Here is a 24,762-nt window from a genome sequence, read left to right on the forward strand (position 1 = left end):
TCGGGATAGAAACTCGGCAAAGTGGGCCTTTTCGGCGGACAATCTTGGTTTCGGCGGTGCCAGGCTTGAATCTGATTACAATTCTTGAGGGTTCGATATGACGGAACGGGCTCTTCTAGATTGTACCTGATGTTTGAGACGTACCCGGGATTCTTTTCCAGTGTCAGTATTGTACTAATGATATGCAATCTACTCTGTCCTCTATACTCTACAAGAACAATTGTATTCCCAGCCTAAGCAGCAGTATACCCGTCTCACCATCTCATCGTCTCACCGTCTCACCACAAACCCACTCTCACTCTTCCCTCAGGGGATTTCCTCCAATGTCAACTGATTCCCCTGAAATATTCCCTTCGCCCGAGCCCATACTCAATATAAAAAGCGCCGATCGCAGTACGAGCCGTGCAAGTGGAAGTTTAAATGTATGCTCAGATCTCGGTATCGGCTTGCCGATGTGGAGCGCCACGCGAGTGATGGTTGCACGCTGTTGATCTTTGCCGTTTGGCTATAGTGCTCAGCCTTAAGGTTCAAGACGACTAGGACGAGGGCAGGCATGTGGAAAAGATGTTGCAAATTTGCGATCTAATTTAGGAAATTATCTGTTTGATTTTTCATGTCGCAGATTGTTGTTTTGTTGAGTTGGATTTTTGGTGCATATTAAGGGAGGAAGGGAATATACTTCCGGTGCAGGGGGTTCAAGGAACAGAAGGAAGTCGTAGCATTCTCTCCTCTTTTCCAATTCATTATGGTCCCAGGATTCTTGTCTCCTTGCTCCCTTTGTGGATTGAAGTCCTTAGCTGCTGGAAATGGTCAAGATGAACAGTTGGCGGAAATGCCAACAGTGCTGGCATATGATCGACATTGCCATGTCAAATCTTAGAAACCCTACAGATCAGCCGCGAACTACTAAAGATCATCGAGCACGGGGTTCGGAGAAAAGGAAAGACAGTTTTGTTTCTAGAACTCTGTTCCTTGACAGGAGTAATCTAGGTTTGTAGGTAACTAGGTATTATTGGGCAGGTAGCCCGCGATCTACGGGGAGGTCGAAGATCAGCAATGTACTTGAACACTCCTTTTAGACTCATGCTAAGTGGTATCATAAAGCACCTAATATATACAACAGCTCAACTAGAATCCCAGCGGATCAACCTGGCCAAGGAATGTATCGCTATGCTCTCCCCTTAGAAGGGCCTCGATATCAACCCGCCCAGATGTGATGTACCGCTCACTGACACCAAGGTTTACTCGTTGCGAGAGGAGGTCCTTTAATTCAGCCCTTAGACCCGCAAGCTCAGCCTTAGATGTACTTCCCACCTGGCGATCGCGGTCCTGTCTCCCCCTTCCACGCCCACGACCCCACCCCTGCGCCTGGTCGAACTCCTCGCTATCATACTCAACACCGAGATCCTCAGCCGCACTACGAAGCCAGTTGTCCTCAGTCGTGATCTTCTCCTTTGCGATATTCGAGTCTGTGATCCGTGCTGCGAGGACAACACGCTGCTTGATGCGCGAGACAATGCGGCGATCGAGTTCTAGCGACTCAAGCGGGAGGCGCTTGCCGTTCGCCATATTGGCGTGGACCTTGGCAGCAAGACGAACAACACCAACCATTTCCTCGGGTGAACAGATAATTACACTCTTTCCGGAAGCGCCAGCACGAGCTGTACGACCGGATCGGTGGACGTATGCATCGGCTGTGCGTGGCGCGTGGTAATGAATGACAAAGTCGATGCCCTTGATGTCGAGACCACGGGCGGCGACGTCAGTGGCAACAAGGATAGTTCCTGGGGCTGCGGTAGGGTTTGAGAAGCGCTCGACGGAGCGGAGACGAGCTTTTTGAGCCATGGAGGAGTGCAGGGCTAGGGCGGGGAGGTTGAGAGCTTGCAGGAGCTGGGTAATGCGGCGGACGGCGGAGATGGAGTTTGTGAAGACTAGGGTGCGGTGTTTGGGGTGGTAGAGGAGGAGGGTGTAGAGGTAGAGGTCCTATACTAGTTAGTGAGGTTCGTAGAATGAATTTGGGAGATTACATGCCTTTTCCATTGCGGCGCATTCAACAATACCTTCTTTCAGGCCCTCGGCCATCTGTGACACTGGGTTGACGTCGATGAACTTCGGCTTTTCCTCTCGGAAGTTCAGCTTCTTTAGGAGGTATTCCATGGACTCTGTCTTATTCATGATGTCTCCACCGGTCCATTTTCCTTTACCTGCGAGCTTCTGTTGCAAGTCGCGGTGGAAAGTAGCTGAGAAGACTAAAGTTTGTCTCTCGACGGTCGGGGTCTTGTCAGCAGTACCTAGTTCTTCATCTTCCTCAGGAGGCTCTCCATCCTCAACGCGGTCAAGGGCACCCAGGATATCCTCCACTTCCTTGAAGTGGCCCTCACTCAATAGTCTATCGGCTTCGTCAATGACAAGGAACTTGATGCCTTGCATTCTCTTGATCAAGCCCTGGCCAGTACGCAGTACTTCCCAGACACGACCGGGGGTACCAATGACAATGTCCGCCGTCTCGAGCAATCTCTGCTGCTTCTGAACGGAGAGACCACCAGTGATAAGGGCTGTGCGAGCATTGGCTCCTGGAGCGTTTGAGAGAAGCCCGTAGATATGCTTCTGGAGCTGATGCGCAAGTTCTCTTGTCGGGGACAAGACCAACGCAATAGGGATCTTGTTCTTCTCTTTCGCCTTCTCCTTCTTGGAGTCGTCCTTTTCTGCCTTGCACTCTTGTTCGAGGTAGTGCTCCAGAATAGGGATACCGAATGCAAGGGTCTTTCCCGAACCTGTCGAGGCTTTACCGACAACATCATGGCCATTCAAGATCGAAGGGATACATGACTTTTGTACGCCAGTTGGAGTGCTGAATTTCAACTTTGACAAACTGGTGAGTGTTTCTGGAGAGAGACCGAGCGGCTCCCATGCGGAAATATCGGCACCATCATCGTCTGCTTCGTCCTCCAGGGCGGCGAATGAAAGTGCCGACGAAATATTGGCGTCCTTTGCTTGCGCTCCATCCTTCGCTTTTTGCTCCTTCGGCTTCTTCTTATCTTCCTTCTTCTTAGCTTCCTTCACTTCCTTATCCTTCTGCTCCTTTTTGTTCTTCTCGCTCTTCTTGTCATTCACCTTCTCTGCCTTGGGTTCCTCTTTCGTCGATTCGTCGTCTTCCTTCGCAGGTTCATCGTCGCTGAAGCCGCTCCATTCGTCGTCAGATTTTTCTTCCTCCGCGGGCGTGGGCTTTTTGAGTATCGACTTTCCAGCTTTTCCCTTTGCAGACTGACATCGGTTAGCAATGAACAACCGCAAATGTATTTCCATTCATACCTTGAACTTCAGCTCTCCCTTCCCTTGAGGCCGGACAATATCAACACCATCAATTTCCTCCAATCCAAAAAATCCCTCAAAGTCATCGAGTCGGTCCGGCAAAGACACCTCCTTCCAATCGAGGTCGTCAACTCCGACAGCGATCTCCGGCTCAGGCTCTTTCTCTGTTGCAGCGCTGGGCTTTCCGGTCCTCTTTTGCTTCTTGAACTTCGAGTCCGGACCCTTCTGGTCGCGCTGTCGCTTTTGACCCATAATGACCGAGTCGATAATGGAGAATTGTAGCAAAGATTAATAGTCGCGAAATGTTGATCCGCGACGAGAATGATTTTTGGGGAAGAAAAAAAGCGGCAGAAATGTGGTACCGCCTTCCCCATTCTCCTCTAATCTTATCGGGGAGCAGCCCCACACCAAAAGAAATCGCAAATTGTCCCTCCATCTAGAACCCCTCCGCTCCGAAGCTCTCTGTTTAATTGTGCGATTCTACAGACAGTCATGGGGAAATCTTCTAAGGATAAGCGCGACGCTTACTACCGCCTTGCCAAGGAGCAGAATTGGCGCGCCCGATCCGCTTTCAAACTTATTCAGATCGACGAGCAGTTTGATCTATTCGAGCATGAGAATCCGGAGAAGGTGACGAGAGTGGTGGACCTCTGTGCTGCGCCGGGTAGCTGGAGCCAAGTGCTCAGTCGAGTACTCATCAAAGGCGAGAGCTTCGGTCGCAGGTCTTGGGTTGAGAAGCGGCGCAAGGAACAAGCAGCGCTTGCCAAGGTGAACGGAAACACAGATAACAAGACCGAGGAGACCACGACAGATGACGCCGAGGATGATTCGAGCAAACTGAAACCGCGTGAGAACGTCAAGATTGTCTCTATCGATCTTCAACCTATGGCCCCTCTGCAGGGCATCACAACCCTCCAAGCCGACATCACACACCCCTCTACAATCCCTCTTCTCCTCCGGGCATTGGACCCAGAAGCCTACGAGTCTACGACATCCTCTACACCTCATGCCGTGCGCCAGCCGCACCCGGTTGACCTCGTCATCTCCGACGGAGCCCCCGACGTAACAGGTCTCCACGATCTCGATATCTACATCCAGTCTCAACTCCTCTACTCCGCGCTGAACCTGGCCCTGGGTGTTCTCCGACCAGGAGGCAAGTTCGTTGCCAAAATCTTCCGCGACCGCGATGTGGATCTTCTCTATTCTCAGCTCCGAACGGTATTCGAGCGAGTAAGCGTTGCGAAGCCACGGAGTAGTCGCGCTAGTAGTTTGGAAGCGTTCATTGTCTGCGAGGGCTTCATTCCGCCATCAATCCATGAGAATATGCTGGGTACGGATACGCTGAGACATCCCATCTTCGGCGGCGCAGCCAACCCGAAACCTGTATCAGCAGACGGCAACATGGCTGCGGAAGTACAAGACGACGAGCCCAGCGCGGCAAAGAAGGTCAAGATTGTTGCGTCTCAGAACAACGAAACGCAGAATCAGATCCAGACTCGTCTCTTGCACGAAGACTCTGGCGACTCAACGACGCCGGAGCCACTCTTCAACAACTCCCAGAAATTTGCACCTAAAAACAGGTGGATTCCATCGTTTATTGCATGCGGTGACCTATCCGCTTGGGACTCCGATGCTTCGTATACATTGCCGCCTGATTATGTCAATCTGGACCCTGTTCAGCCGCCTATGGCACCTCCGTACAGACGGGCGCTTGAACTCCGGAAGGAAAAAGGCGGTGCGTACGGCAAGACGAAGTTGGGACAAATGGGGCGTGCATGAGCTCTGAGAATCATCTTTTACGTGTTCATGAAAAAGTTATAATCAAGATTTAGATTTTAGAAGGTCACAAAGTGGATACCCATCCCCTATCATCCCCTATGTCATGGTTTGGCGCCCGGAATTGAACCCTTCGGAGTTCGGAGTCCGGAATAGATTCTAGCCCTACAATCAACACCCAATGACGCGCTCCCACCAATCTATATGTATCAACTCCGAGCCCCGTGCCTGCAAGGTTATCATTATGTCCGAGATGAGCTCTTCATTGACCACTCACAATGCACAGGATAGAGGCTGAAGCCTGATGAGGTAGCATTTCATCCTTAGCGGTTCCAGAACCTGCTTGGTGGTTGAGCTAAGCCTCCTAAGCCCTAGATAGCGGGCGCTTGGGTTTCTACCTGAATCCTGGCTATGAAATATAGGGTGCTCCGGTTCCCTTGGACTTGCTGACATCTTTCTTTTTCTTGGTCTTGGTGGTTATTTGAGGCTCTATTATTGCTTCCTTTAAGGGTCTATCTTCATTGGTTTGCATAAGGTTAGGCATTCCGCCCTTGCGTTACTTGACGTGAGCTAAGCAGCTGATCCCTTTATAAGTCGATTTTATCCTCTTATCTTCCTCCTCTATTCTAGGTATCTCAGTCGGTTTACTCCGACTAGACAACCACCCAAAGAATGCCCCCAGAATCAACAGATACAACAGATACAACAGAAACAACCCCCCTCCTCCCACCCCAACCAGAACACCAACCAGAAACACCACAACTCCCACAACCCCAACCCGAACACCCAAACGCCAACAAAATCGCCCTCCTAGTATTCATAGTCGCCATAACAATCGACTTCGGCGACTACCTCTCAACCGCCCCCAGAACGCAAATCCTCGAGAACATAATCTGCCACAACCTGCACCCCGACACAGCAACAGCATCAGACCCAAACCCGCCAATATGCAAGGACGCAGACGTTCAGAGTGAATTGGCGCTTATTAACGGCTGGAAGGAGACGTTTGATCTTTTGCCGGGGATTATCTTGGCGCTGCCGTATGGCGTTATGGCGGATCGGTGGGGGAGGAAGAAGGTTCTTTTGTTGAGTTTGTTAGGGCTCGTGCTGCAGGAGGGGTGTTTGCGGTTGATTTGTATGTCTCTTTCCATTCATTCCACCAAGATGTGTAATGAGACTAACGTTGGCTTCGCAGGCTGGAACAGTAACTTCATTCCACCACGCGCAGTCTGGCTCACGGCTCTTTTCCAGACTATTGGTGGGGGAAGCCAGATCGCTACGTCGATGGCATTCACGATTGCGACGGATATTTTTCCTGTTGAGAAGCGGTGCGACGCCCCGGCCTCTTTCCCCTGCTCTATCCTTCACCGTGGGATAGCCCTAAGCTAATGCATGCGTACAGCACAAACGCCTTCTTCCTCTTCTCATCCGGCGCCCTGGTAGCTGACATCGTCGCCAACCCAATCAGCGCATACCTAATGACCTTTTCGCCCTGGGTGCCGTACCTGGCTAGTATGATTGTTGAGGTTATTGGTTGCCTTGCTGCGCTGGTAGTCCCGGAGACTCTACCTAAGACTCTTCACGGGGAGGGAGATTATTCTTCAAGCTCCGACAGTTTAACAGATGCAGAAGGCCTGATGGAAGATAACACCGAAACTGAAAGAGCAAGCGAGGCGCAAACACAGAAGAACAGCAACAGCAACAGCACGCTCAAGAAGCTGCTCCACCCCGCAACAACCCAGCTCTCACGCCTAAAGGAATTCATCTGGAGCGATCGGAATATCCTCTCTATAACAATTGCTTTCTTTACTGCTTATGCGGCGCAGCAGGCATTGCCGTTCATGCTGCAGTATGTCTCGAAGAGATTTGAGTGGTCTATGGCGAAGGTAAGTTGCCTCCAAACCTAGATAAAGGAGTTTGTACTAATAAGCGCAGGCAAGCATCCTCAAATCCCTAAAAGGAAGCATAAACCTCGCCCTCCTCCTCATCCTCCCAACCCTCTCGCGCCTCCTAAGCACAAAGTTCTCCCTCCCCCCTCTAAAGCGGGACCTCCTAATAACCCGGCTCTCCGCACTCTTCCTCTCCCTCGGCTTCATTCTCATGGGTCTAGCACCACACATCGTCCCCTTTATATTCGGGCTCTCCATTATGTCGCTGGGCTGGGGATACCCCTCTACATTAAGGAGTGTATCTACTGCGCTGGTACACGAGCACCAGGTGGGGTTGCTGAATTCGACTATTGCGCTTGTGCAGGGGGTTGGGGGGGTGCTTTGTATGCCGATGGTTGCTGCAGTGTTTAGAAAGGGGATTATGTGGGGGGGTGCGTGGATGGGGATGTTGTTTTTGGTTGCGGGGGGGTTGTTTGCGGTTTCTGGGGGGGTTATTAGTGATGGGATATAAGTGGGGTTTCGAGCGGTGATTTTGGGTATGTTAGGACTTAAAAAGTCACCTAGATGAATGGATGGCATACCTGTTGAGACATGATAGAGTACCTACTGTAGAAGTTGCATATATGTGCTAGAATCAAGTTCAGATTGTCCGTTCAACTTTGGATTATGAACAGTTGGAACCTTCGAGACTTGTCTACCTACCGTAACATCTGAATGGAGCCTCCCTGAAATGCCATGTCTATGTTGATAATCCCTTCTTGCAGTACGTTACTTTAGCTAAGTTTGAGTAACTGTCTACTAAGATACTTGGTTTTGAAAATAGTCATTGAATCATGATAAGATGCATTCATTAGAGCATAATCAAAAGCTTCAAAATATGCAGAGTATGTATAGTCTATCGAAAATATCAAGCATCAAGCGTCAAATGTCATGGACATCAAAAGCGCTGAAACCAAAACAGTATGAACAGGGAGAGAGGGCATGATTCATGTACAAAGTTTTCAGATCAGAGATCAACAGTCTAATAAACCTCAAGAACATATCTCTCCTCATCCTTCAACTTCTCAATCTCCTTTCTCGGCTCAACCTTCTTCCCACTGACCTTGGCCTCAGCAGCGATCGCCTCCTCAAGCACAGCCGTAACATCAGGAACAGGCCAAGTAGGACCGCAAAGGTAGAAAGCACCTTCCTCACGGATATAAGCTTCCTGGATCTCAGCAAGGGTCTGGCGCATGCGGTCCTGGATGTAGATCTTCTGAGGCTGGTCGCGGGAGAAGGCGCGGCCGAGGAGCGTAATGACGCCGGCTTCCTGGTAGGCTTCCCACTCTTCACCGTAGCAGTACTCCTCGCGCTGGTGGCGGGAGCCCATGTAGAGCAGGACCGCACCGATTTCCTTGCCCTGGGCCTTTTCGAGAGCGCGGTGCTGCACGAAGGCACGGAAGGGGGCGAGACCAGTTCCGAGACCGGCCATGATGAGCGGCTGGGTTGACTTGGGGGGGAGCTTCATGACGGAGGACTTGACGGAGACGGTGACGGGGGTGCCGGGTTGCAGGCGGTAGAGGTAGCGGGTGGAAATACCAAAGCGGTCGCGGCCGCGCGGGTCGGTCCAGTTCACGACGACGATCATGAGGGCGACAGTGGTGGGGGTGACCTTTTGGCAGGAGGCGATGGAGTACTCGCGGCGCTTCATGGGGGAGACGATGCGGATGAGGTCGTGGAAGGCCGGGTGGGCCGAGGGGTACTCGAGGAGGATGTCGGCGTAGGTGATTGTGTCGACTTCGGCGCGGCGCTTGAATTCCACGGCGCCTTCGGGGCCACCGAGGGTGAGGAGGTCCTTCTTCTCGTTCTCGTCGGTGGCGAACTCGGCGAGGGCCTCGTAGAAGCGCTTGGGGGGGCGGCCGAAGATGTCGACGTTCTGCATGAGCGCTTGGTAGACGGTGCGGTTTTCGAGGACGGCGGGGTCCTCGCGGCTGGGGACCTCGACGACCTCGTCGGGGTTGAGGCCGTAGAATTTGATAAACTCTTCCACCTCGACGGGGTCGTTCTCGCAGTGGACACCGAGGGCCTCGCCAATGTCGTAGGTGAGGCCGGAGTCACCGAGGTCGAACTCGATGTGGAAGATGTTACGGTCGTAGGTGACGGGGGTCAGGCGGCGGTTCTCCTTGACGTGGACGGTGAATGTCTTGGTGGGCAGGTCAGGACGGAGAGAAGACTTGGCGCCGTAGGCTTCCTTGAAGGCGAGACCCTTGGCAACGGTCTGCCAGTCCTTGAGGAAGGTCTCGGGCTCGGTCTCGTCCTTGTCGAAGGGCACGAAGCTGTTAGGGTTGAGGTCCTTGACGAGCTGAGGAGCCTCAGTACCCTCCTCGGGGGTCTTCCAGGTCTCGGGGATCTCAGCCTGGCGGAGGACCTTCTCGAGCTCCTTGCTGACCTTGTCAAGAGACTCGGCGTTGCCGGAAATGGAAGCAATCTTCTTGACGCTGGCCTCCTCAACGGAAGGAAGAGCAACGCGCAAGAAAGCAACCTGGAGGGCGGCAGACTCGAGGGTAGCATCCTCGACGGCGGAGGGGTCAAGGAGGTGGAGAGCAATTCCGCGCTCGGCAACGGCCTGCTTAAAGGCAGCGGGCAGCTTCTTCTCCAGATCCTCTTCCTTGACGCCAGAGACGTTGAGAATAACCTTGGCGTTGTCCTTGACGGAAGAAAGAACATCAATGTCCTTGAGAAGGTTAATGTCACCAACGTAAGCAGTGTCGGCGGCGTTGACAGCGTAAGGAGCATCCACAATCTTAGAGCTCTTGCGAATGTCTACGCGGACGGCACCACCCTGGATCAGGTTGTCAAAGACCTTGCTAGTGGTGACATTGCTAGCCGAGTCAGAGGCAAGCGCTTGAGAGATAAGAGTAGCAGTCTCGTTGGAGGCGGAAGTGTCCACATCCCAGAAGGTGAATTCCTGGACAGTAGCGGGGTCCAAGAGCTGAAGAGGCACAATACCGCCGTCGGTCTGAACAATGGGTTTCTCGGAAACGAGCTGGAACGAAGCAGCAATGCTGATCAGGTCCCAGCGCTGAGCACGAGAGTACTTGATGTCGACAATAGAAGGAGCCTGCTCGCGGTCGGTGGCGAATGTGAGAGCCGCAAGGACATCCTCGTACAGTGTAGAGCGGATACCCTGCTCCTGAACAGCCTGCTCGTTGGCAACCTGGCCGAGGACACCTACGGTCTTGACAGACTTGGGGAGGACCTTCAGGAACTCCTCCTCGACGAACGGACGGTAAACGCGGACGTTGACAACACCAACGCGGACACCGTCCTTGGCCAGCGAACGAGCAACCTGAGCAGTGAGCGAGGCCTCGATGGTACCAAAGGCAACCAGAACGGAGGTAGGCTCAGCGTGGCCATGGTACTCAAAAGCACCGTAGTCAGTGCCGAGCTCTCCGTTCAATGAGCGGATCAGCTCAAGCAGCTTGCCCTGGTTGTCAAGGTGGCGGCTGCGCTGGTCGTCCAATGTCTTGTGGATAGTCTCGTAGGCACGGCCGAGTCCAGCCTGGTCGAGGATGTCAATGACGCGAGTGATGTCACGTCCAACGCGGACACCGTCGTAGATGTGAATGGAGGGCAGGACAGAGGCGAGTAATGTGGTAAGGAGAGCCATGTGCTGAGATTCGTGGACTGAAGCACTGGAGACAAGACCGAGTCCGAGTTCCTCCGCAAGAGAGAGCGCAGAGACGTAGTCGGAGACCAGGCCGTCCTCTCCGGCATAGTCGACAGCGGCGACGTGAGCGGCCACGGGGCTAGCGACGGAGTAGAGCAGAGAAAGCTGCTCCAATGCGGCGCGCATGTACGGGAGAGTGGCGGAAGAGGCAACAATTCCCTGAGGGACATGGCGCTTCTTCAAGTCGAAGTCCTGCGAGAAGAGGTATCCGAGAGCGATGTTTCCGGCACCCTGGCGAGTCTGCATAGCCTGGACAGCCGGAGCGTCGCCATTCGCATTGGCTTCCTTCTTCTCAGCCCATTCACGGAGGGAAGCGTCCAATTCGAAAGATTCAGGGGAGTAGGAGAAGATCTTGTCGCTGAGAGCATAAGCAACCTGCTGAATTAGGGTCTGGGCGGTCACATATGTAGGACCGCCGAGGGTTGAGAGGGCTGGTGATGAAGAGCCCATTTTGAGAATTCCTGTTCAGATACTGAAACACAAGTATCTGCAATGTGCAACAACAGGAATAAAAGACAAAAGAAAAGACAGCAATGAAAGCGGAAGAGAAGAAAAGACAGTGGGAGGAGGCGGATTTTCTCTATAGAATCTTAGTCCCCCAGGGAATTTGCCAGGGGTTATACCCGATCCGGCATAGTGGCAATCACGCAATTTCTAATCGCAGGGTCTGACGGGCGGCAAAGTCCGGCAGAAACCCTCCGCTTTCGGCCGAGGACTCTCTTCCCCGCATTAGTCAGCTGTTTCTCCAATTCTGCGCCTCAGGCATATATCGCCCAGTCTAGGCTTAGCGCGGGCATGAGACTAACAGAGACAACGTCATTGTGCCTCGGCCGCTCTCGACAACTTCCTTTTAGCGTCAGGCCCCCAAAGACTACTAAACCAAGACCTGTATATACTACTATACACCCATCGAAATGGCTAACGTCGCCCTGATTGGAGCCACCGGCATGGTGGTAAGTTCTAGACTCCTTCTCTGTTTCTGCGCGAGATGAGGATTTCACTCCTCGCTGGCGCATCGCAGAGTGTCACTTCATGTCAGACAATCAAATCTCACATACCTCCAGGGAGGCCACATCCTCAGCAGCCTCCTCGCAAATCCAACCGTCACTCGCGTCGACACAATCTCGCGCCGCACACCGGCCGCAGCCGGCAGCGCGCCCAACGCAAAACTAACAACCTTCGTCTCACCCGATACATCCAAATGGCCCTCGGAGCTAGCAGGCCTCACACCAACACCCTCAATCTTCATCTCCTCTCTCGCAACAACCCGCGCCGCAGCAGGCGGGTTCGAAAACCAGTATAAATTCGAGCACGACTTCAACATCGAGATGGCCAAGGCGGCCCGCGACGCAGGAAGCAAAGTATACGTGCTTATCTCATCCAGCGGTGCAGACACAAAGTCGAATTTTGCCTACACGCGGATGAAGGGCGAGATTGAGGAGAATGTCAAGGCACTCGGGTTTGAGAGGACTGTTATTATCAGGCCTGGGCTTATTGCTGGGCAGCGCGAGGAGAGTCGGCCTGCTGAGGCGGTTGTGAGGTTCTTTGCGGGTGCTATGGGCAAGGTTCATTCTAGTTTGAAAGATGGGTGGGCTCAGGAGGCGGATGTTATTGGGAAGGCGGCTGTTACTGCGGGTTTGAAAGCGCTGGAGGGGGATGTTCCGGCTGGGGAGGAGAAGGTGTGGACTTTGTTTGGGAGTGATATTATCAAGTATGGGAAGGAATAGGTCTTTTCTGTTTGTCTGTGCTTTAAGCATGCTTGTTATATATATTCTTACTGTTGCTGCTTTACGTTGATTACGACTGTTTGATGCTTTTGTTACAAGCAGGTCTGAATATTATGCTGTTTCATGCAAATATATATTTTTACAATACGGAAGACAAATCTCTAAAACATGCAAGTTTCCATCGAACCCCTTTACCATCATTTCATTCCACTTTCCTTTGAAATCACCAATCCCTCTATTTCCTAGCCCGGTTCTTCTTCGGACTCTCCCTCGAACTATGCCCCTCCCTCTCAGCATTCTTCTGCGCCCCTCCCTCCATCGGGTCCCGCCAATGCGAAACGTCCTTATCAGCCGCACTAACGTCCAATGGATCCCTCTCATCCCCCTGCTTCTTACTCTGCTCCTTTGACGCACCAAGCTCGCTCTCAGGCGAGGTCTTGGACGGATCAAAGGCGGCGTCCCGCGTCGCAACCTCGTCTGTTGTTGCGGACTGGCTGCTCTCGGTGCGCTGGGGCTCGAGACGGTTACGGTCGTGGAAGTGGTCTTCTTCGTCTTGGGGTTTGGAGAGGCGCGGTGAGGTTGTTAGGAAGGGTCGGATTCCTTGGGGTTGGACTTGGACTTGGGTGCGGAGTGGTGAGGCGATGAAGGTGCGCTGGGTTTGGCGCAGGGTGGCGCGGGTTAATTGGCGGATTGTTGACATGGTGATGGTTTTCTGAGGATGTTTCGTGTACAATTGGCCTTGCACAGAGAAAAAGAGATGTGATGTGTTTGGAGTATAAGGTCTTTCAAGACGGGCTGTGCTCTATTAGAGCTCTTTCGAGGAATCACAGCAAAATATGGCTTACCGTGATCAAGACTGAAGTGCAATTGCGACTTTAGAAGATGAACAGGAGATAAAGAAGAAGCAAGATGAATAATGAAGGGAGCTGCGGTTGGTCTCTCCAAGCTGCCAATGTCGACCCTGTCATATTGACGTCATTCCAGGAATGAAAGTGTATTATCACCACGTGATCGATAAGCAAAGTGAGTCGCGCATATCTTATGCAGCTAGGATACACCAGTATGTACTTGTCCAGGGCATTATTGCACAACCTGGAACCATTGCAGATGCAATTGCTACGATGTTCAATGCTACACGGGGGCTCAGACTGTCGGAACGAGCGGCAAAGGCAAAGAAAATCTACCCAACATAGTCGAGATAGACGTGTCTCGAAAATCAACACGCTCTACTCAGGCAGTAAATCGGAGCCTTGACCGCAGAGTTCTCGCGCCACTGGCCATAGCATCGCACGAGACACGGACAAAGCACCAGGCTTGTGATTCTGGGAGTCTTGACGTCCGTCGACTTCGACCTGCCACGTCAATGGTGCTATACAGAGGACTGGCTCTCTGATTAAATCATGTACGCCACGCTGTGATGTCGCCGCAGCGTTCGGATCGTACTAGATCTCATGCCCAACGCAAAACACCATGCCCATACCGACTTTCCATATGTAGCTATTGCGGCGAAGGAAATTCCGCCAACAAACGACGCGAGAAGGAGGTGTGGAGGAGGTAATCGTACGGTAGGATCAGCGCCGTTGCAAGGATGCTTTTAGGCATCTATTGAAAGATAGCGAGGCGAAGTTGACCTCAGACCTGGAAGATCACCTGCACGTAGACCCGCTCGACTTATCGACTGGGCCTCGAATCCCTCGAGCGCCGACACGCAAGACGCGAAATCACGAACCTGAGCCAAAAATTGCAACGCGTTGCAGCTGTCAACGTGCCGATGCATGAATCCGGCTCGAAGTCACCTTCGAACGATAGGTGGGTCCCAGCTCAAGGATCCGAGAGCCTTGGACTACAACTGACAGGGTTCATGCTTAGGTGCATAGACCTATTGGCATGTCAGCGAATCGATTGGCCGTAAGTTGCTGACATTGTTTGGCATGCAGCTCCTGGAGGACCAATCCAGGCCTGCAGCAAGGATACGGCAGAAAGGGCACTCTCACCTTAAAACTGCAAAGGTGGAATCAGCCTTTTCCATTTGTTACCTGAGCACAGGAGTATACGCACAATCCGCAGAAGGCACGCTTGCTCGAGAAGTCACGGGATCAAAAACAACCCGGCACACTGGGAGCGCGTATGTGGGTCTCTCGAATCCAATTTCAACGTCATCAAAAGCGGAAACAGAGAAATTAGGGCACAGATGAGGAAAAGTTCGCGAACTCCCAATCAAACAATATTACTTTTTTCCCTTGATAGTCACTGGATAAGGAAGAACTTGACCGATTGGCGTAGATTGTCTTCCATATTGTTCGGCCAGATCCTTGTTGCTGAAAGTATAATTGCCACTGTCAGGGATAGACCAGATGTGCCCGACGTAAGACAGCTTGAGAGAAAACGAGGCTGTGGCGAAAGCAGAATAGATCGTCTCGTAGATGGATGTGGAACTGGGTTCCAGAATTGCTTCTTCATTGTAACTCCAAAGCACGGGTGAGCCAGCCAGCCTCTGAGCTGGCAATCAACCTCTTACCATCGCCTGGTGCACCGACTTTTTCGAGAATGGGCTCCGGAATGTGATAGTCCAACAATCCTTCGCCATCACGCTAGGATGACAACAAAATGATGGAAGTCCACGGAATCACCGTCAGTCATAGAACGCCCGGCCAAGCGGGGGACGAGAGGATTGCCCGATTGTTCGCCAATGACGGTGAGAATAGGAATGAAGTAGCCTCTTGAGCTCATTTCCATGCAACGTACGTCGACAGCCTGCTCTTCGAAAAGGACCACCAGCGGAAGACGAAATTTGAAGGCAATTGACCAGACGAAGGCCGCCACGTCAGAGAGTCTCCGAGCTCTAGTGCAGCTGCATGGGTTCAGCGTAAGTCGGCCGTACCACAATCTGTATCAGCTATGGTCGAAGCGCAATAAGAGCATCCTATCATCTTGACGGAAGGCCGTATGGAACCGAACTGAACCCTGCACCTGGGTGGGGGTGGATGCGGGATTACTTGTCTGCAGATGAAAGAGATCAGCTGAATGAATCGGCTCTTCATGGGGACCGAGCCCATCATACCAATTTGAGGATTAGCGAAGCCCAAGGCTGATAGCCAGGGATGCAACGAACACCAATCGACCCGTGCTAGTGACGCATAGTTTGCCACGAAGGGCAGAAACTTTTGGGCAACGATGCCCGGACGGGAGCACGGGGACATGAGACAGCCATTGGCATGAGAAGAGTGCTGATACACACCCCTTAGCTGCTGAAAGACAAAGTGCAAGATGAAACCCAAGGCACGTAAAACCACTCGACGGTTTAAGAGACATGGGTTCCTATTACCCACTCCAATCAAGGTAAGATGTATTGGTAGGATAGGGTCAAGAGTCAAGACCCTAACACCAGCTCCAGCCAAGTCATCCAGTATCAAGACCAGTAACAAGGACAACCCCGTCAAAGACTAATTGGCTGTGAGTGCATATTCAAAAAAGCTAGCAGGGTGCTGAGGTACCTGAAAGGTTGGGCTGATAGAGGGTCGATCACGCTCATGCCGAAAAACAATAAGCAACTTATGAAATTGTTTATTGTTTTATTTCTTTGGATGTCATATCCATTTGATGAACCCCGCCTCCTCAGAACGCATTGGCTTGTTGGTCTTGATTGGTGGCCTGGCACTTTGCTCTTGTCACTCTTTTTCTAGCTCCATATTGTTTTGGGTTTTCGTTTCCAATTGAATGCAAGGTTAACTTTGACCAGGGGGCAAAAGAAGGCTCCAACGTAAGACAGCTTGACAGCTGGCACGAAAGAACAGTCTAATCATGCAGGAGCTTTGATCCAGAAAGTGTGACGGATGCCTGGTTCTCGAAAACGCGGCTTCGTGCGAAATGCAAATGCGTAGACGAAACGGGGATGATCGATGGAAAATCCATGGCCACCGGTCTAAAACAACGCCCGAGAACGAGAATCATTGACTCGAGCTGAGGGATTTTCAGATGTCCAGGCTAGCTGAGAAAAATCCATGCTGCCACGACAGCAGGATGCATGCATTCGTGAAGCATCCGCTGATTACGACGGGCCCGGAAAAGGAATGTTGTGGATATTTCGTGTCTCCAATAGGCTCTCAGGGGGCACATTCAACGGACGTGATGTGAATGTGATGAGAAGAGCATCCCGTAGACGATAAGCCGTCGCATGCTGAGGGGCCTCGATCGACGGTGAGTGGTGGTAGAACGAAGCAGCCGTGAACCGTGACATAGGAGCTCCTCACGAGACATAAATAAGGCCGTCCGTTCCCAGAGATTGATGAGATGGATCATTCAACGTTTCAGACCACCCTTCCACACAAGCAATAACAAGCCATAACTGCTCGAATCCTCATATAAGTTGTTTCAACTTAGAACCTGCAACAATCTTCAATAGTCATTGTGCCTTCTTAGCCTATCAAATTCCCCCTGGGCGGTAGCTGGATCAACGTCAGCCAATCAGAACCACGAAAAAAGGTGAAACGAAGAACTGTACAGACAGTAAGCTCTAATCATGACCTCGACACAGGCCATAACTAACATGACTGGTAGAAATGTGTTTCTACAACCAGAAGAAGTTTGCCTGCGGTGACTACAGCTGGGGCGGTTTCGACCACCAGTGCCAGCATGAGTACCGTACAGGTGAGACGTGCGGAATGAAATTCGTAAACATCACCGAACTCGACTCGGGCATCTGCCGACTCTGCCAGAAAATCGAGACCAAGCTGCGCCGACGAAGCAACGAAATGGAACGCCTGAGCCGGTGGAAACGCGAAGGATCAACCTATGTGGCGTCGATGGAGAAGTCTCAGAATGCCATCATGGATCTAGACAGGGAGATCAAACAACTGCAACGAGAGCGGATCGAGAAGAGCAGGACTCTGTAACAGAGGCGTGGAAATCGTTGGCTGACCGTGGCTGGATCTTTTTGCCCCATTTTTGGGCCTAATCACAATAATCTCTTTCGTTTCATTCTGTTGGATTCTCTGCTTTGCAACGTCCATTTGTCTCTGGTCTCGATTCTTCAGCGGCGCTTTTGTTTGTTAGTGTGTCTCATACCCATGTGCTACCTTACTGTGAAGCCCATCAGCCACACAATGGCATCGAATTGGGTTTCAAGCCAAACACGATTGATGCTGGTTGGAGGAAAAGTGCGGATTTCCATGTTTGATGAGATCGTATAATCCAATGAATTCTTCTATTTTTGGTGAATTTCGAACAGTTTGCGACATCTAGGGGAAAGGTGGAACTCCGTAAGCGCCTGTATTCCTGAAAGAGTGGCCGGTCTTAACCAGGGTAGAGCCGCTAGCTCAGGCCACTCATTCATATGAAGAGGCGAGAGCGGATGGTGTAGTCTATCGGGCAGCAACCTGCCTTGGACCTCTTGAGTAGAGCCTGAAGTAGAGGTGTGAGAGCATCTTCTCATGACACCTGAAGTTGACAGGAGGAGAGTTATTGTTGTTGTCGTTGATCGACCCCGCATGCAAGATATAGACCGGTCACATGATTAAATATGCTGAGTCAGCGGTCCGGCGATTGCAAGCGGGCTGAGGTCTTAAGCCCAAGGCTTCACCTGCACGTCAAGTGGTTAGTGGAAGTCCTTCAAGATCGTTGACGGATGACTTGCAGGCCTGAAGAAACTCTAAGACCAGAGATAGCGCCATCAAATGGACCAAGTGGACCGTCGATCAGGAAGGCGGCCTAACCCGAGTACAACCGTCATACAATGGACAAGCCGGCTTCATCCTTTGGAAGAGGCTGGCAGCCCTCGTCCTTCTGGGTCTCTATGTAAAGACTACCAGTGCATGCTCTGGTCATCGGTGAGAGCTCGTATAAAAGTGAGTGCAAAATAAGTCTGACTTGGGTGAGAACAACAGAGGAACGGGGGTGGATTCGCAACTACATATATAACCGCAGCCAGCCGTCAGTGTCCCAGATCATTCAGCTCGACAAGCTTCTCCAGACCCTACGTAACAGATCACAAGCTACGTGGACCATTTATCTCGTAAGGTTGAGGGTTGTTTAATCAATCAATGGGAGAGAAAATACAGCAAACATGCGAATCATGTTGCTAGGCGCTCGTCTTTGATGTCGCTGCTTGCCACGTCACCAGTGGGCGACGCTGGTTGTGCTTCAGATGCAGCAGGAGCAGGCGGCTTATACAATCTGAATGGCTTTGTTACCTGCCCGATGCTAAAAGGTCAAGGATATACGTGTCCTAGGGTTGGGAGACCCCATGCTCTCGGCGGGATTTGTTTGGATGTGGGAGGATCAACGAAACAGCTGGCATTATCTAGCTCAAGCAGGAGCGAGTATGGGCGGTTCTATTTATTTTATGTCGCCAGCTTCGGGCTCGTCGTCGACCTTGGCCAGCCCGTGCTCTTTCAGCAAAGCATTGATCTCATCTGCATTCCATAGGTGGTGGTAGATCTTTCCTTCCTTCGTCTTGCCGACGGTTGCGAATTCGACTAGTAACAAGACTGTTAGAAAAATACTTAACAGATGTTTGGCTTACTCACTCTTCTCACTGCTCAGCTTCGTCGAGTCCATTGTTTTGCTCAGCACCTTGACGGCCATGGCGCACGCCTCCTTCAGATCACAGTCCTCCTTGTAGTCCTGCTTCAGGAGACTTTGAGCGCTCGCGTTGTTGGCTCCAACACTGGTCGCCTTCCATCCACCGTAGTTACCGCTGGGGTTGCTCTGGTACAGCTGGAATTCTCGGAGAGGGTCATAGCCGGCATAGATGAACGACACACCGAACGGACGAAGACCACCATGCTGAGTGTACCCTTGCTTCAAGTCACAGAGTCTGCGGACGAGTTGCTCGCAAGGAATCTCCTCGTCGTAGGTGATAAGATAGCGTTGGGCGGCTTGTCGGGCGTAGTTGATGAGGATGTTGGCATCGGCGGTCATACCGGCAACGGCACAGATCATGTTACTGCAAAGCAGATTAGCTTCTCCTCCTCAAATCCATGACTACTTATCAAAGGAAATCGCGTACTCGTTCAATGTGTAGAGCTTCTCGGCAGATGTGTCTTGCTCAAGCAGCTTGCTCGTCACCTTCTTCTCCGCAGCGAGGACGATACCATCCTTGGCGAGAATACCCAGAGCGGTACCGGCATGTGAGATGGCCTCTAGAGCATATTCAACCTGATAGAGTCGACCTTCCGGCGAGAAGATGGTGGTCTAGAACGAGCGTCATGGGTCAGTTGGAGCTGTCAGCCGGAAGAGGTTCGGAGGAAGCGTACCCTCGAATCGTAACGTCGTGACATTCTGAATCAAATGCGAAAGAAGTCTGGTATCCGGCGTCAAATGTTGGAGAGGATCGGAAGAAGCAGCGGACTGGTTAGAGAGAGAGGTGGTGGATAGCAACGGGATGCAAGAGTGCGGTGATGAAGCTCAGTTGGGGTGAGCTCTCAGAGCAACTTAGGCAACTCTGGTCCTGGCGCGTCCGCCAAGCTCGGACCACCTTCTCTGCGCCCAGCCGGAAAGCTTCACCACCGCCGCCAAAGAACTTGAACTGCTCAGAACTCACGCTGGCCAGTCGCTCTCTCCATTCTCTCGCCAATCTCCTACTCTACAATGCTCAAATCCACATATACCGCCCCTCCTCCCCTCCCGCCGGGTTGGAGCGAGCACAAAGCCCCTACCGGTTTGTTTAGTCCTGGTCGCATTAAATGCTTTCTCTGACAAGTTGCAGGCCACACATACTACTACAACTCTCAAACAAAGCAGTCGACATATACAAGACCTCAACCAGTTGCCACCGAATCCTCTTTTCCAACGCCAGCCGTGAACCCCGCCGCCAATGCTCCTTTCCTTACCCCGGATACTCTACCACCGTTTTCTTCAACACCGTATGCTTCCCAAGCGCACGGCGCTTCGTTATTCGGCGCTCCGGGCTACAACCAAACGAAAGGCGGGTTTCGCGGTGGAAAGTCATACCATGACCGCCGCCATCGTGGGCCTGAAGACCGGCCGAAATCTAAACACACCATACCCGAACATGAACCATGGGTGCTCGTGAAGACGAAATTGGGAAGAAGATTTGTCCACAATACGGAAACAAACGAGAGTTTTTGGAAAATCCCGACAGAAGTATTGAAGGGAGTTGTCGAGCTCGACCGTCTTGAGCGGGAAGCAAAGGAACGGCGCGAGCGCGGAGAGCCCGAGGAACCAGAGAGACCGACTGCCGCTGAAGATGACAAGCATGAACAAACCGGTGTTCCTGCTGCAGAAGATGGGGAAGAGGAAAGCGAATACGAGGAAGTTGAGGTCACAGACAGTGAAGGGGAAGACGAGGACCAGCCGTTCAAACGACAGCGAACTGGAAGCCCAGAGAACCAAGGACCTGTCGAATTCACGGAAGAGGATATCGAATATCAACTGGCCGCAATGGGCGAAGAATATGGCCTCGACCCTGAAGAATACGGTGAGCCAGCGGAGGACTGGGAGGAGGGCGCGGAAGGCCTCCCGCTCACAGACGAAGATGCCGCAGCTTTATTCCGTGACCTTCTCGACGACTACAACATAAACCCCTTCTCAACATGGGAAAACATCATCGAAGAAGGCCGCATCATAGAAGACAGCCGCTACACCGTCCTCCCCAACATGAAATCCCGCCGCGAAGCATTCTCCATGTGGAGCAGGGACCGCATCCAAGCAATCAAAGAGCGCAAAGAAAAGCAAGAGAAGAAAGACCCGCGCATCAAATACCTAGCCTTTCTCCAAGATCACGCAACACCAAAACTCTACTGGCCCGAATTCAAACGCAAATACAGAAAGGAGCCCGAGATGCGCGACTCCCAGTTATCAGACAAGGACCGCGAAAAGTCCTACCGCGATCTCGTCTCCCGCATGAGATTGCCCGAAAGCACCCGCAAATCAGACCTCTCCAAATTACTCAAATCACTCCCCCTATACGACCTCAACCGCTCATCTAACCTCGAAGCTCCCCCACCAGCACTTATAACCGACCTCCGCTACATCGCGCTTGCACCCAAAGTGCGTGATCCACTTATTCAAACGTTTATCTCCACATTACCCGCCGCACCAGAAGAAGATATCACACCCGAACAGAGAGAGGAGCTAGAGAAGAAGCGAGTAGAGCGCGAAAAGCGCGAGCGAGCCCTGGCAGAGCGCCAGAAGCAAGTCCAGGAAGAGGAACGGCGGCGGAAGGGTGATCTTGCGCGGGGTAGGCATTTGCTTGAAGAGGGCGAGGCAGAAATTCAGGAAGCTATGAGGGTTGGGAAGAGTGGGCTTCGGAGTCATCTAGAGCCAGCATCTGCTGAGCAGAGTCAAGCGCCGACACAGCCTATGGATGTAGATAAATAGTCTTTTACCAAGAGCTACTGTACAATAATCAAATACGAGTCTCTGGGATTTATTCCAATAATTCGAAGCTAGTTCTTGGCTTTCTGTTGTGTCATACTAGATATAGATATAGAGTACATGATATGCTTGTCATGACTAAGGTAGAGTACAGTCTTTGGTCCGTCAGTGTTTAACTTTCCAATTCATGGATGTGGATTAGGATATTCTGAAGTGGGCCTGGTTCCATCGTGTCATCTGGCTCATTAGGACATAGAGCATGTTGCATGGATATGGGTATCAAAGAATAAAGAAGGGAAGGCGCTTAATGCTCCCCTGTAAAAAAAAAGACGCCGTTCGTGTCCCGGTTCCTGTCTGTCGTTCGCTTTTTTGTTCGCTTCTTGCAACCATTAGCTTAATGCATTACCTAAATCGCCAGTTATCCCAGTCGTCGTCGGCATCGTCATCATCGTCCTCGTCGTCTTCTTCTTCCTCTGCGTTCTTGACATCGGTCGTAGCCTCGTCTGTATTCGACTTTGACTCGGCAGAAACAGCCCCGCCCTCCTCAACCTCCGCACTCTCACTCCGCTGCTTCGCCCTCAGCTGCTCGCGCATATTCTTCAGCCTCCGAACGCGCTCCTCCAACTGCTCCATCTCGTCGAACTCCTCCTCCAAGAACCGCGCCGCATCTTCCCGCTCACCCTCGGCCTCAGCCTCCCGGTTTTGGCGGGCATCACTCTGCTCTTTTTCTTGGAGCGCGGCGAGCTCCTCGGCTGATATGGGCGCTGCCGAGATCGTTGCGGCGGCTGATATAGCGGCGGGTTTTTGTGATTGTGGGATGCGCGTGGGGGCCGCGACTTCGCGCTCGAAGGCGGCCCATTCGTCTTCATCGACGGCGGCTGTTGACTGGGGTTGTTGTGGAGGTTCGGAGGGAGGGATAGGGAGGGATGATTGTGCGGCTTGCGTTTTTGAAATTTGTGCTTGTGCATGTGTGGTATCTGATTCCGTCCTCATGGCATCGGAGGATTCGACTTCAACATCATCGTCATCACCACCGGTGACGACCTGCGCAGCCGGCGGCCGCACCTGCACCTGTTCGTTGGCCAAAATCTGCTCTGGATCCGCCTGCTTCACTCGTTTGCGCGTCGCCGAGTCAGCAGGATCACCTTTTCTCTTCTTCGTGACGCGGTTAGGTGTGTTGGTGGTGCCCGTGGCAGCCGGGGATGTGCCCTTGCGAGAGGCGAGCTCGCTGCGGAGCAGGGATCGGACGTCTGCCATGGCTGTATTGAAATAGTTCGTAGATCGTATTTCAAAGAAAATCAAGTTCGGTAATTATGTTCAACAAAGCGACTTTATAATTCGAGAAAACTTCACGGAAAATTAGTGTGAATCGAGGCTGTGAATTGCGGGGATGGGACTCTGGAGAAGCTGATTTCATTCAAGACGCCGAAAAAAATAACCAGACGCGTGAAAGGCGGAATCGAGTCCAGTCGACGCAGCCTAATGTCATGGCTGGCGTCTGCCAAGCATTGCTCCGAGCCGCGGTCACGTGAGTTCGGACAATGTGCGTCATACATCACCGGTGTGCTGCGCGTGATGGGGATTTGGAGACACTAACGAGGCGGGCTAGAGTGAGATGATTTCATACTATGGGGAGAAAGTTCGAAAGACGTTATACTGTGGGGGTCAATTCGGGATTTGGTCTAGCTAAGGAGAGCGATATGGGGTATGGGCTCCCGATGTCTACCGACATTACCATACTTCTTGTGCGTATAGTCCTCGCTAATGATACATTAGGTGCTAATGTTATTCTGATAGCGTTCAGAATGGAGCAGAGACTTGATGTTCGTAGTGAGACCTTGGTCACTCCACAAGGAGTATGAGACTTGGAGTCCGTGATCAGGGTGCTGAAGAAAGCATTGTTTCGCCCTGTTTGATCTGCGTCAACCCTAATATCCTCAGTTTGTAGACAAAATGTCCATTCCTAGAAGTTGACACCTGAATATTTGCGATATGAAGTACCTTCTTCTCGGTCGTTATTACCAATTGTTATCCCCCCGGTGCTATGCTAATCTTGTGCATGTGATATGCATTGATGGAGGTCTTGCCAGCAAGACCAAGTCATGCTTCAGTTCCCTTAACGCTTCAGCCAAAAGCGGGCGTCGTAGAATATGCGACAATCAGCTGATCGTCCGTCTTGAAGCACTGCAAGCTATATCAGAACCGGCTCCTCTGTGTGCTATAAAAGCAAACGGAGTACTCACCCGCCACAAGCCCCCAACACCCTCATCTAACCCAGGAGCAAAGACACTATTGACATAGCAAAAGACAGAATCCGTATCTTTACAGTTAAGCTTCTTCCTCAGAAATTTGACGACAGTCTCGAACTTCTGCGATGCACTGATCTTGAACACCCGGTTCTTGAGAATTGGGGCCGAAGCCAGAGGTTGAAACCGGACCGTGACTAAACAGATCAGTTGATATTTGATTGTGAAAGCGCAACTGCGAGCAGCTGTTACGCGAGTGAACTGTGGCGTACCTTTGCCTGTATCTACAGCTTCAGCATCCGCTAATGCTTGGGTCGCATCCCGTGGTAGACTAGTCAGGACGACCGATGCGGACATGGTCAGGGGTAAGTCTGCGCCATGTTCATCGTCATCTGGGATAGGTGCATTAATCCTAGTGCTTGATGTTCGATCTGGCAGTTCCCGTCGGCTGGTTGGTCGCTGTTGGTTGGGATTCGGGGAGTTGCTGGTTGATGGTATTTGTGAGGAGTGGGTGCTCATTTTGCGAATTTGCCCACGATGTGAGATGTATTAGGTTCCTGTACCATGCAGTCAGATTACACGAGCAGAGTCTAGTGATGTTGATGGAGCGAGGATGGTTGATGTTTGTGTTGGCAGTAGATTGATTAGATGCAGCTACACTAACTTAAGTTAACTAACGTATTTCACCAGTCATCCGACCGCCACCAGTCATCCGACCGCCGCCCCACCTTTCGCCTATGCTCTACAACTTGAAGCCATTCGCAACC

General features: G+C 51.9%; 12 protein-coding genes across 12 annotated transcripts; 6 read left to right on the forward strand and 6 right to left on the reverse strand.

Moving 5' to 3' along the window:
- Positions 1-1,128: 1,128 nt before the first annotated feature.
- Positions 1,129-3,564, reverse strand: mak5 (ATP-dependent RNA helicase MAK5; the record flags this gene model as incomplete). The annotated part of the gene is made up of 3 exons (XM_073770851.1): positions 1,129-1,983; positions 2,032-3,264; positions 3,313-3,564. The coding sequence occupies 3 exons, from the start codon at positions 3,562-3,564 to the stop codon at positions 1,129-1,131; spliced, it is 2,340 nt and encodes a 779-aa protein (XP_073634088.1).
- A 148-nt stretch (positions 3,565-3,712) lies between these two features.
- BDV14DRAFT_6883 (tRNA methyltransferase TRM7) lies at positions 3,713-5,396 on the forward strand. The gene has a single exon (XM_073777290.1). It carries the CDS (start codon positions 3,805-3,807, stop codon positions 5,089-5,091), a length of 1,287 nt encoding a protein of 428 aa, XP_073634089.1. The 5' UTR covers positions 3,713-3,804; the 3' UTR covers positions 5,092-5,396.
- A 364-nt stretch (positions 5,397-5,760) lies between these two features.
- BDV14DRAFT_194904 (MFS transporter) lies at positions 5,761-7,488 on the forward strand (the record flags this gene model as incomplete). The annotated part of the gene is made up of 4 exons (XM_073772055.1): positions 5,761-6,223; positions 6,284-6,416; positions 6,491-6,974; positions 7,024-7,488. The coding sequence occupies 4 exons, from the start codon at positions 5,761-5,763 to the stop codon at positions 7,486-7,488; spliced, it is 1,545 nt and encodes a 514-aa protein (XP_073634090.1).
- Positions 7,489-11,251, reverse strand: BDV14DRAFT_162678 (sulfite reductase subunit alpha). The gene has a single exon (XM_073766918.1). The coding sequence runs from the start codon at positions 11,134-11,136 to the stop codon at positions 7,999-8,001; it is 3,138 nt and encodes a 1,045-aa protein (XP_073634091.1). The 5' UTR covers positions 11,137-11,251; the 3' UTR covers positions 7,489-7,998.
- A 249-nt stretch (positions 11,252-11,500) lies between these two features.
- Positions 11,501-12,531, forward strand: BDV14DRAFT_6894 (uncharacterized protein). The gene is made up of 2 exons (XM_073777292.1): positions 11,501-11,639; positions 11,751-12,531. Exons 1-2 carry the CDS (start codon positions 11,601-11,603, stop codon positions 12,411-12,413), a joined length of 702 nt encoding a protein of 233 aa, XP_073634092.1. The 5' UTR covers positions 11,501-11,600; the 3' UTR covers positions 12,414-12,531.
- BDV14DRAFT_6895 (uncharacterized protein) lies at positions 12,532-13,284 on the reverse strand. The gene has a single exon (XM_073777293.1). It carries the CDS (start codon positions 13,111-13,113, stop codon positions 12,649-12,651), a length of 465 nt encoding a protein of 154 aa, XP_073634093.1. The 5' UTR covers positions 13,114-13,284; the 3' UTR covers positions 12,532-12,648.
- Positions 13,285-15,010: 1,726 nt separating this feature from the next.
- BDV14DRAFT_6912 (uncharacterized protein) lies at positions 15,011-15,386 on the forward strand. The gene has a single exon (XM_073777295.1). The coding sequence runs from the start codon at positions 15,148-15,150 to the stop codon at positions 15,346-15,348; it is 201 nt and encodes a 66-aa protein (XP_073634094.1). The 5' UTR covers positions 15,011-15,147; the 3' UTR covers positions 15,349-15,386.
- Positions 15,387-16,811: 1,425 nt separating this feature from the next.
- Positions 16,812-17,460, forward strand: BDV14DRAFT_6909 (uncharacterized protein). The gene has a single exon (XM_073777294.1). The coding sequence runs from the start codon at positions 16,973-16,975 to the stop codon at positions 17,303-17,305; it is 333 nt and encodes a 110-aa protein (XP_073634095.1). The 5' UTR covers positions 16,812-16,972; the 3' UTR covers positions 17,306-17,460.
- Positions 17,461-18,681: 1,221 nt separating this feature from the next.
- On the reverse strand, positions 18,682-19,808 carry pre9 (proteasome core particle subunit alpha 3; the record flags this gene model as incomplete). The annotated part of the gene is made up of 4 exons (XM_073766919.1): positions 19,667-19,808; positions 19,420-19,604; positions 18,938-19,356; positions 18,682-18,886 (listed from the first exon to the last, which is right to left on the reverse strand). Coding segments are annotated over exons 1-4 (763 nt in total), but the record flags the coding sequence as incomplete, so codon positions are not given.
- A 129-nt stretch (positions 19,809-19,937) lies between these two features.
- BDV14DRAFT_7001 (FF domain protein) lies at positions 19,938-21,822 on the forward strand. Its single transcript, XM_073777315.1, has 2 exons — positions 19,938-20,070; positions 20,119-21,822. Exons 1-2 carry the CDS (start codon positions 20,001-20,003, stop codon positions 21,750-21,752), a joined length of 1,704 nt encoding a protein of 567 aa, XP_073634097.1. The 5' UTR covers positions 19,938-20,000; the 3' UTR covers positions 21,753-21,822.
- Positions 21,823-22,151: 329 nt separating this feature from the next.
- BDV14DRAFT_194911 (uncharacterized protein) lies at positions 22,152-23,006 on the reverse strand (the record flags this gene model as incomplete). The annotated part of the gene is made up of 1 exon (XM_073772056.1): positions 22,152-23,006. One exon carries the CDS (start codon positions 23,004-23,006, stop codon positions 22,152-22,154), a length of 855 nt encoding a protein of 284 aa, XP_073634098.1.
- A 297-nt stretch (positions 23,007-23,303) lies between these two features.
- Positions 23,304-24,625, reverse strand: BDV14DRAFT_162699 (ubiquitin-like protein ATG12). The gene is made up of 4 exons (XM_073766920.1): positions 24,268-24,625; positions 23,993-24,192; positions 23,528-23,933; positions 23,304-23,456 (listed from the first exon to the last, which is right to left on the reverse strand). The coding sequence occupies exons 1-3, from the start codon at positions 24,512-24,514 to the stop codon at positions 23,874-23,876; spliced, it is 507 nt and encodes a 168-aa protein (XP_073634099.1). The 5' UTR covers positions 24,515-24,625; the 3' UTR covers positions 23,304-23,456; positions 23,528-23,873.
- Between the last annotated feature and the right edge of the window lie 137 nt (positions 24,626-24,762).

Source organism: Aspergillus stella-maris, assembly GCF_047715825.1.
Source record: "Aspergillus stella-maris strain CBS 113639 unplaced genomic scaffold BDV14scaffold_1, whole genome shotgun sequence".
NCBI lineage: Eukaryota > Fungi > Ascomycota > Eurotiomycetes > Eurotiales > Aspergillaceae > Aspergillus > Aspergillus stella-maris.

Bases quoted from the DNA above. Each gene is read 5' to 3' on its own strand.
- BDV14DRAFT_6883 (XM_073777290.1), top strand. From the start codon at position 3,805: ATGGGGAAATCTTCTAAGGATAAGCGCGACGCTTACTACCGCCTTGCC.
- BDV14DRAFT_162678 (XM_073766918.1), bottom strand. From the start codon at position 11,136: ATGGGCTCTTCATCACCAGCCCTCTCAACCCTCGGCGGTCCTACATAT.
- BDV14DRAFT_6894 (XM_073777292.1), top strand. From the start codon at position 11,601: ATGGCTAACGTCGCCCTGATTGGAGCCACCGGCATGGTG. The intron at 11,640-11,750 runs GTAAGTTCTAGA...ACATACCTCCAG, and splicing joins TTGGAGCCACCGGCATGGTG to GGAGGCCACATCCTCAGCAG.
- BDV14DRAFT_6895 (XM_073777293.1), bottom strand. From the start codon at position 13,113: ATGTCAACAATCCGCCAATTAACCCGCGCCACCCTGCGCCAAACCCAG.
- BDV14DRAFT_6912 (XM_073777295.1), top strand. From the start codon at position 15,148: ATGCAACGTACGTCGACAGCCTGCTCTTCGAAAAGGACCACCAGCGGA.
- BDV14DRAFT_6909 (XM_073777294.1), top strand. From the start codon at position 16,973: ATGTGTTTCTACAACCAGAAGAAGTTTGCCTGCGGTGACTACAGCTGG.
- BDV14DRAFT_7001 (XM_073777315.1), top strand. From the start codon at position 20,001: ATGCTCAAATCCACATATACCGCCCCTCCTCCCCTCCCGCCGGGTTGG. The intron at 20,071-20,118 runs GTTTGTTTAGTC...GACAAGTTGCAG, and splicing joins CGAGCACAAAGCCCCTACCG to GCCACACATACTACTACAAC.
- BDV14DRAFT_162699 (XM_073766920.1), bottom strand. From the start codon at position 24,514: ATGAGCACCCACTCCTCACAAATACCATCAACCAGCAACTCCCCGAAT. The intron at 24,193-24,267 runs GTACGCCACAGT...TGATCTGTTTAG, and splicing joins AGCTGTAGATACAGGCAAAG to TCACGGTCCGGTTTCAACCT. The intron at 23,934-23,992 runs GTGAGTACTCCG...TATAGCTTGCAG, and splicing joins GTGTTGGGGGCTTGTGGCGG to TGCTTCAAGACGGACGATCA.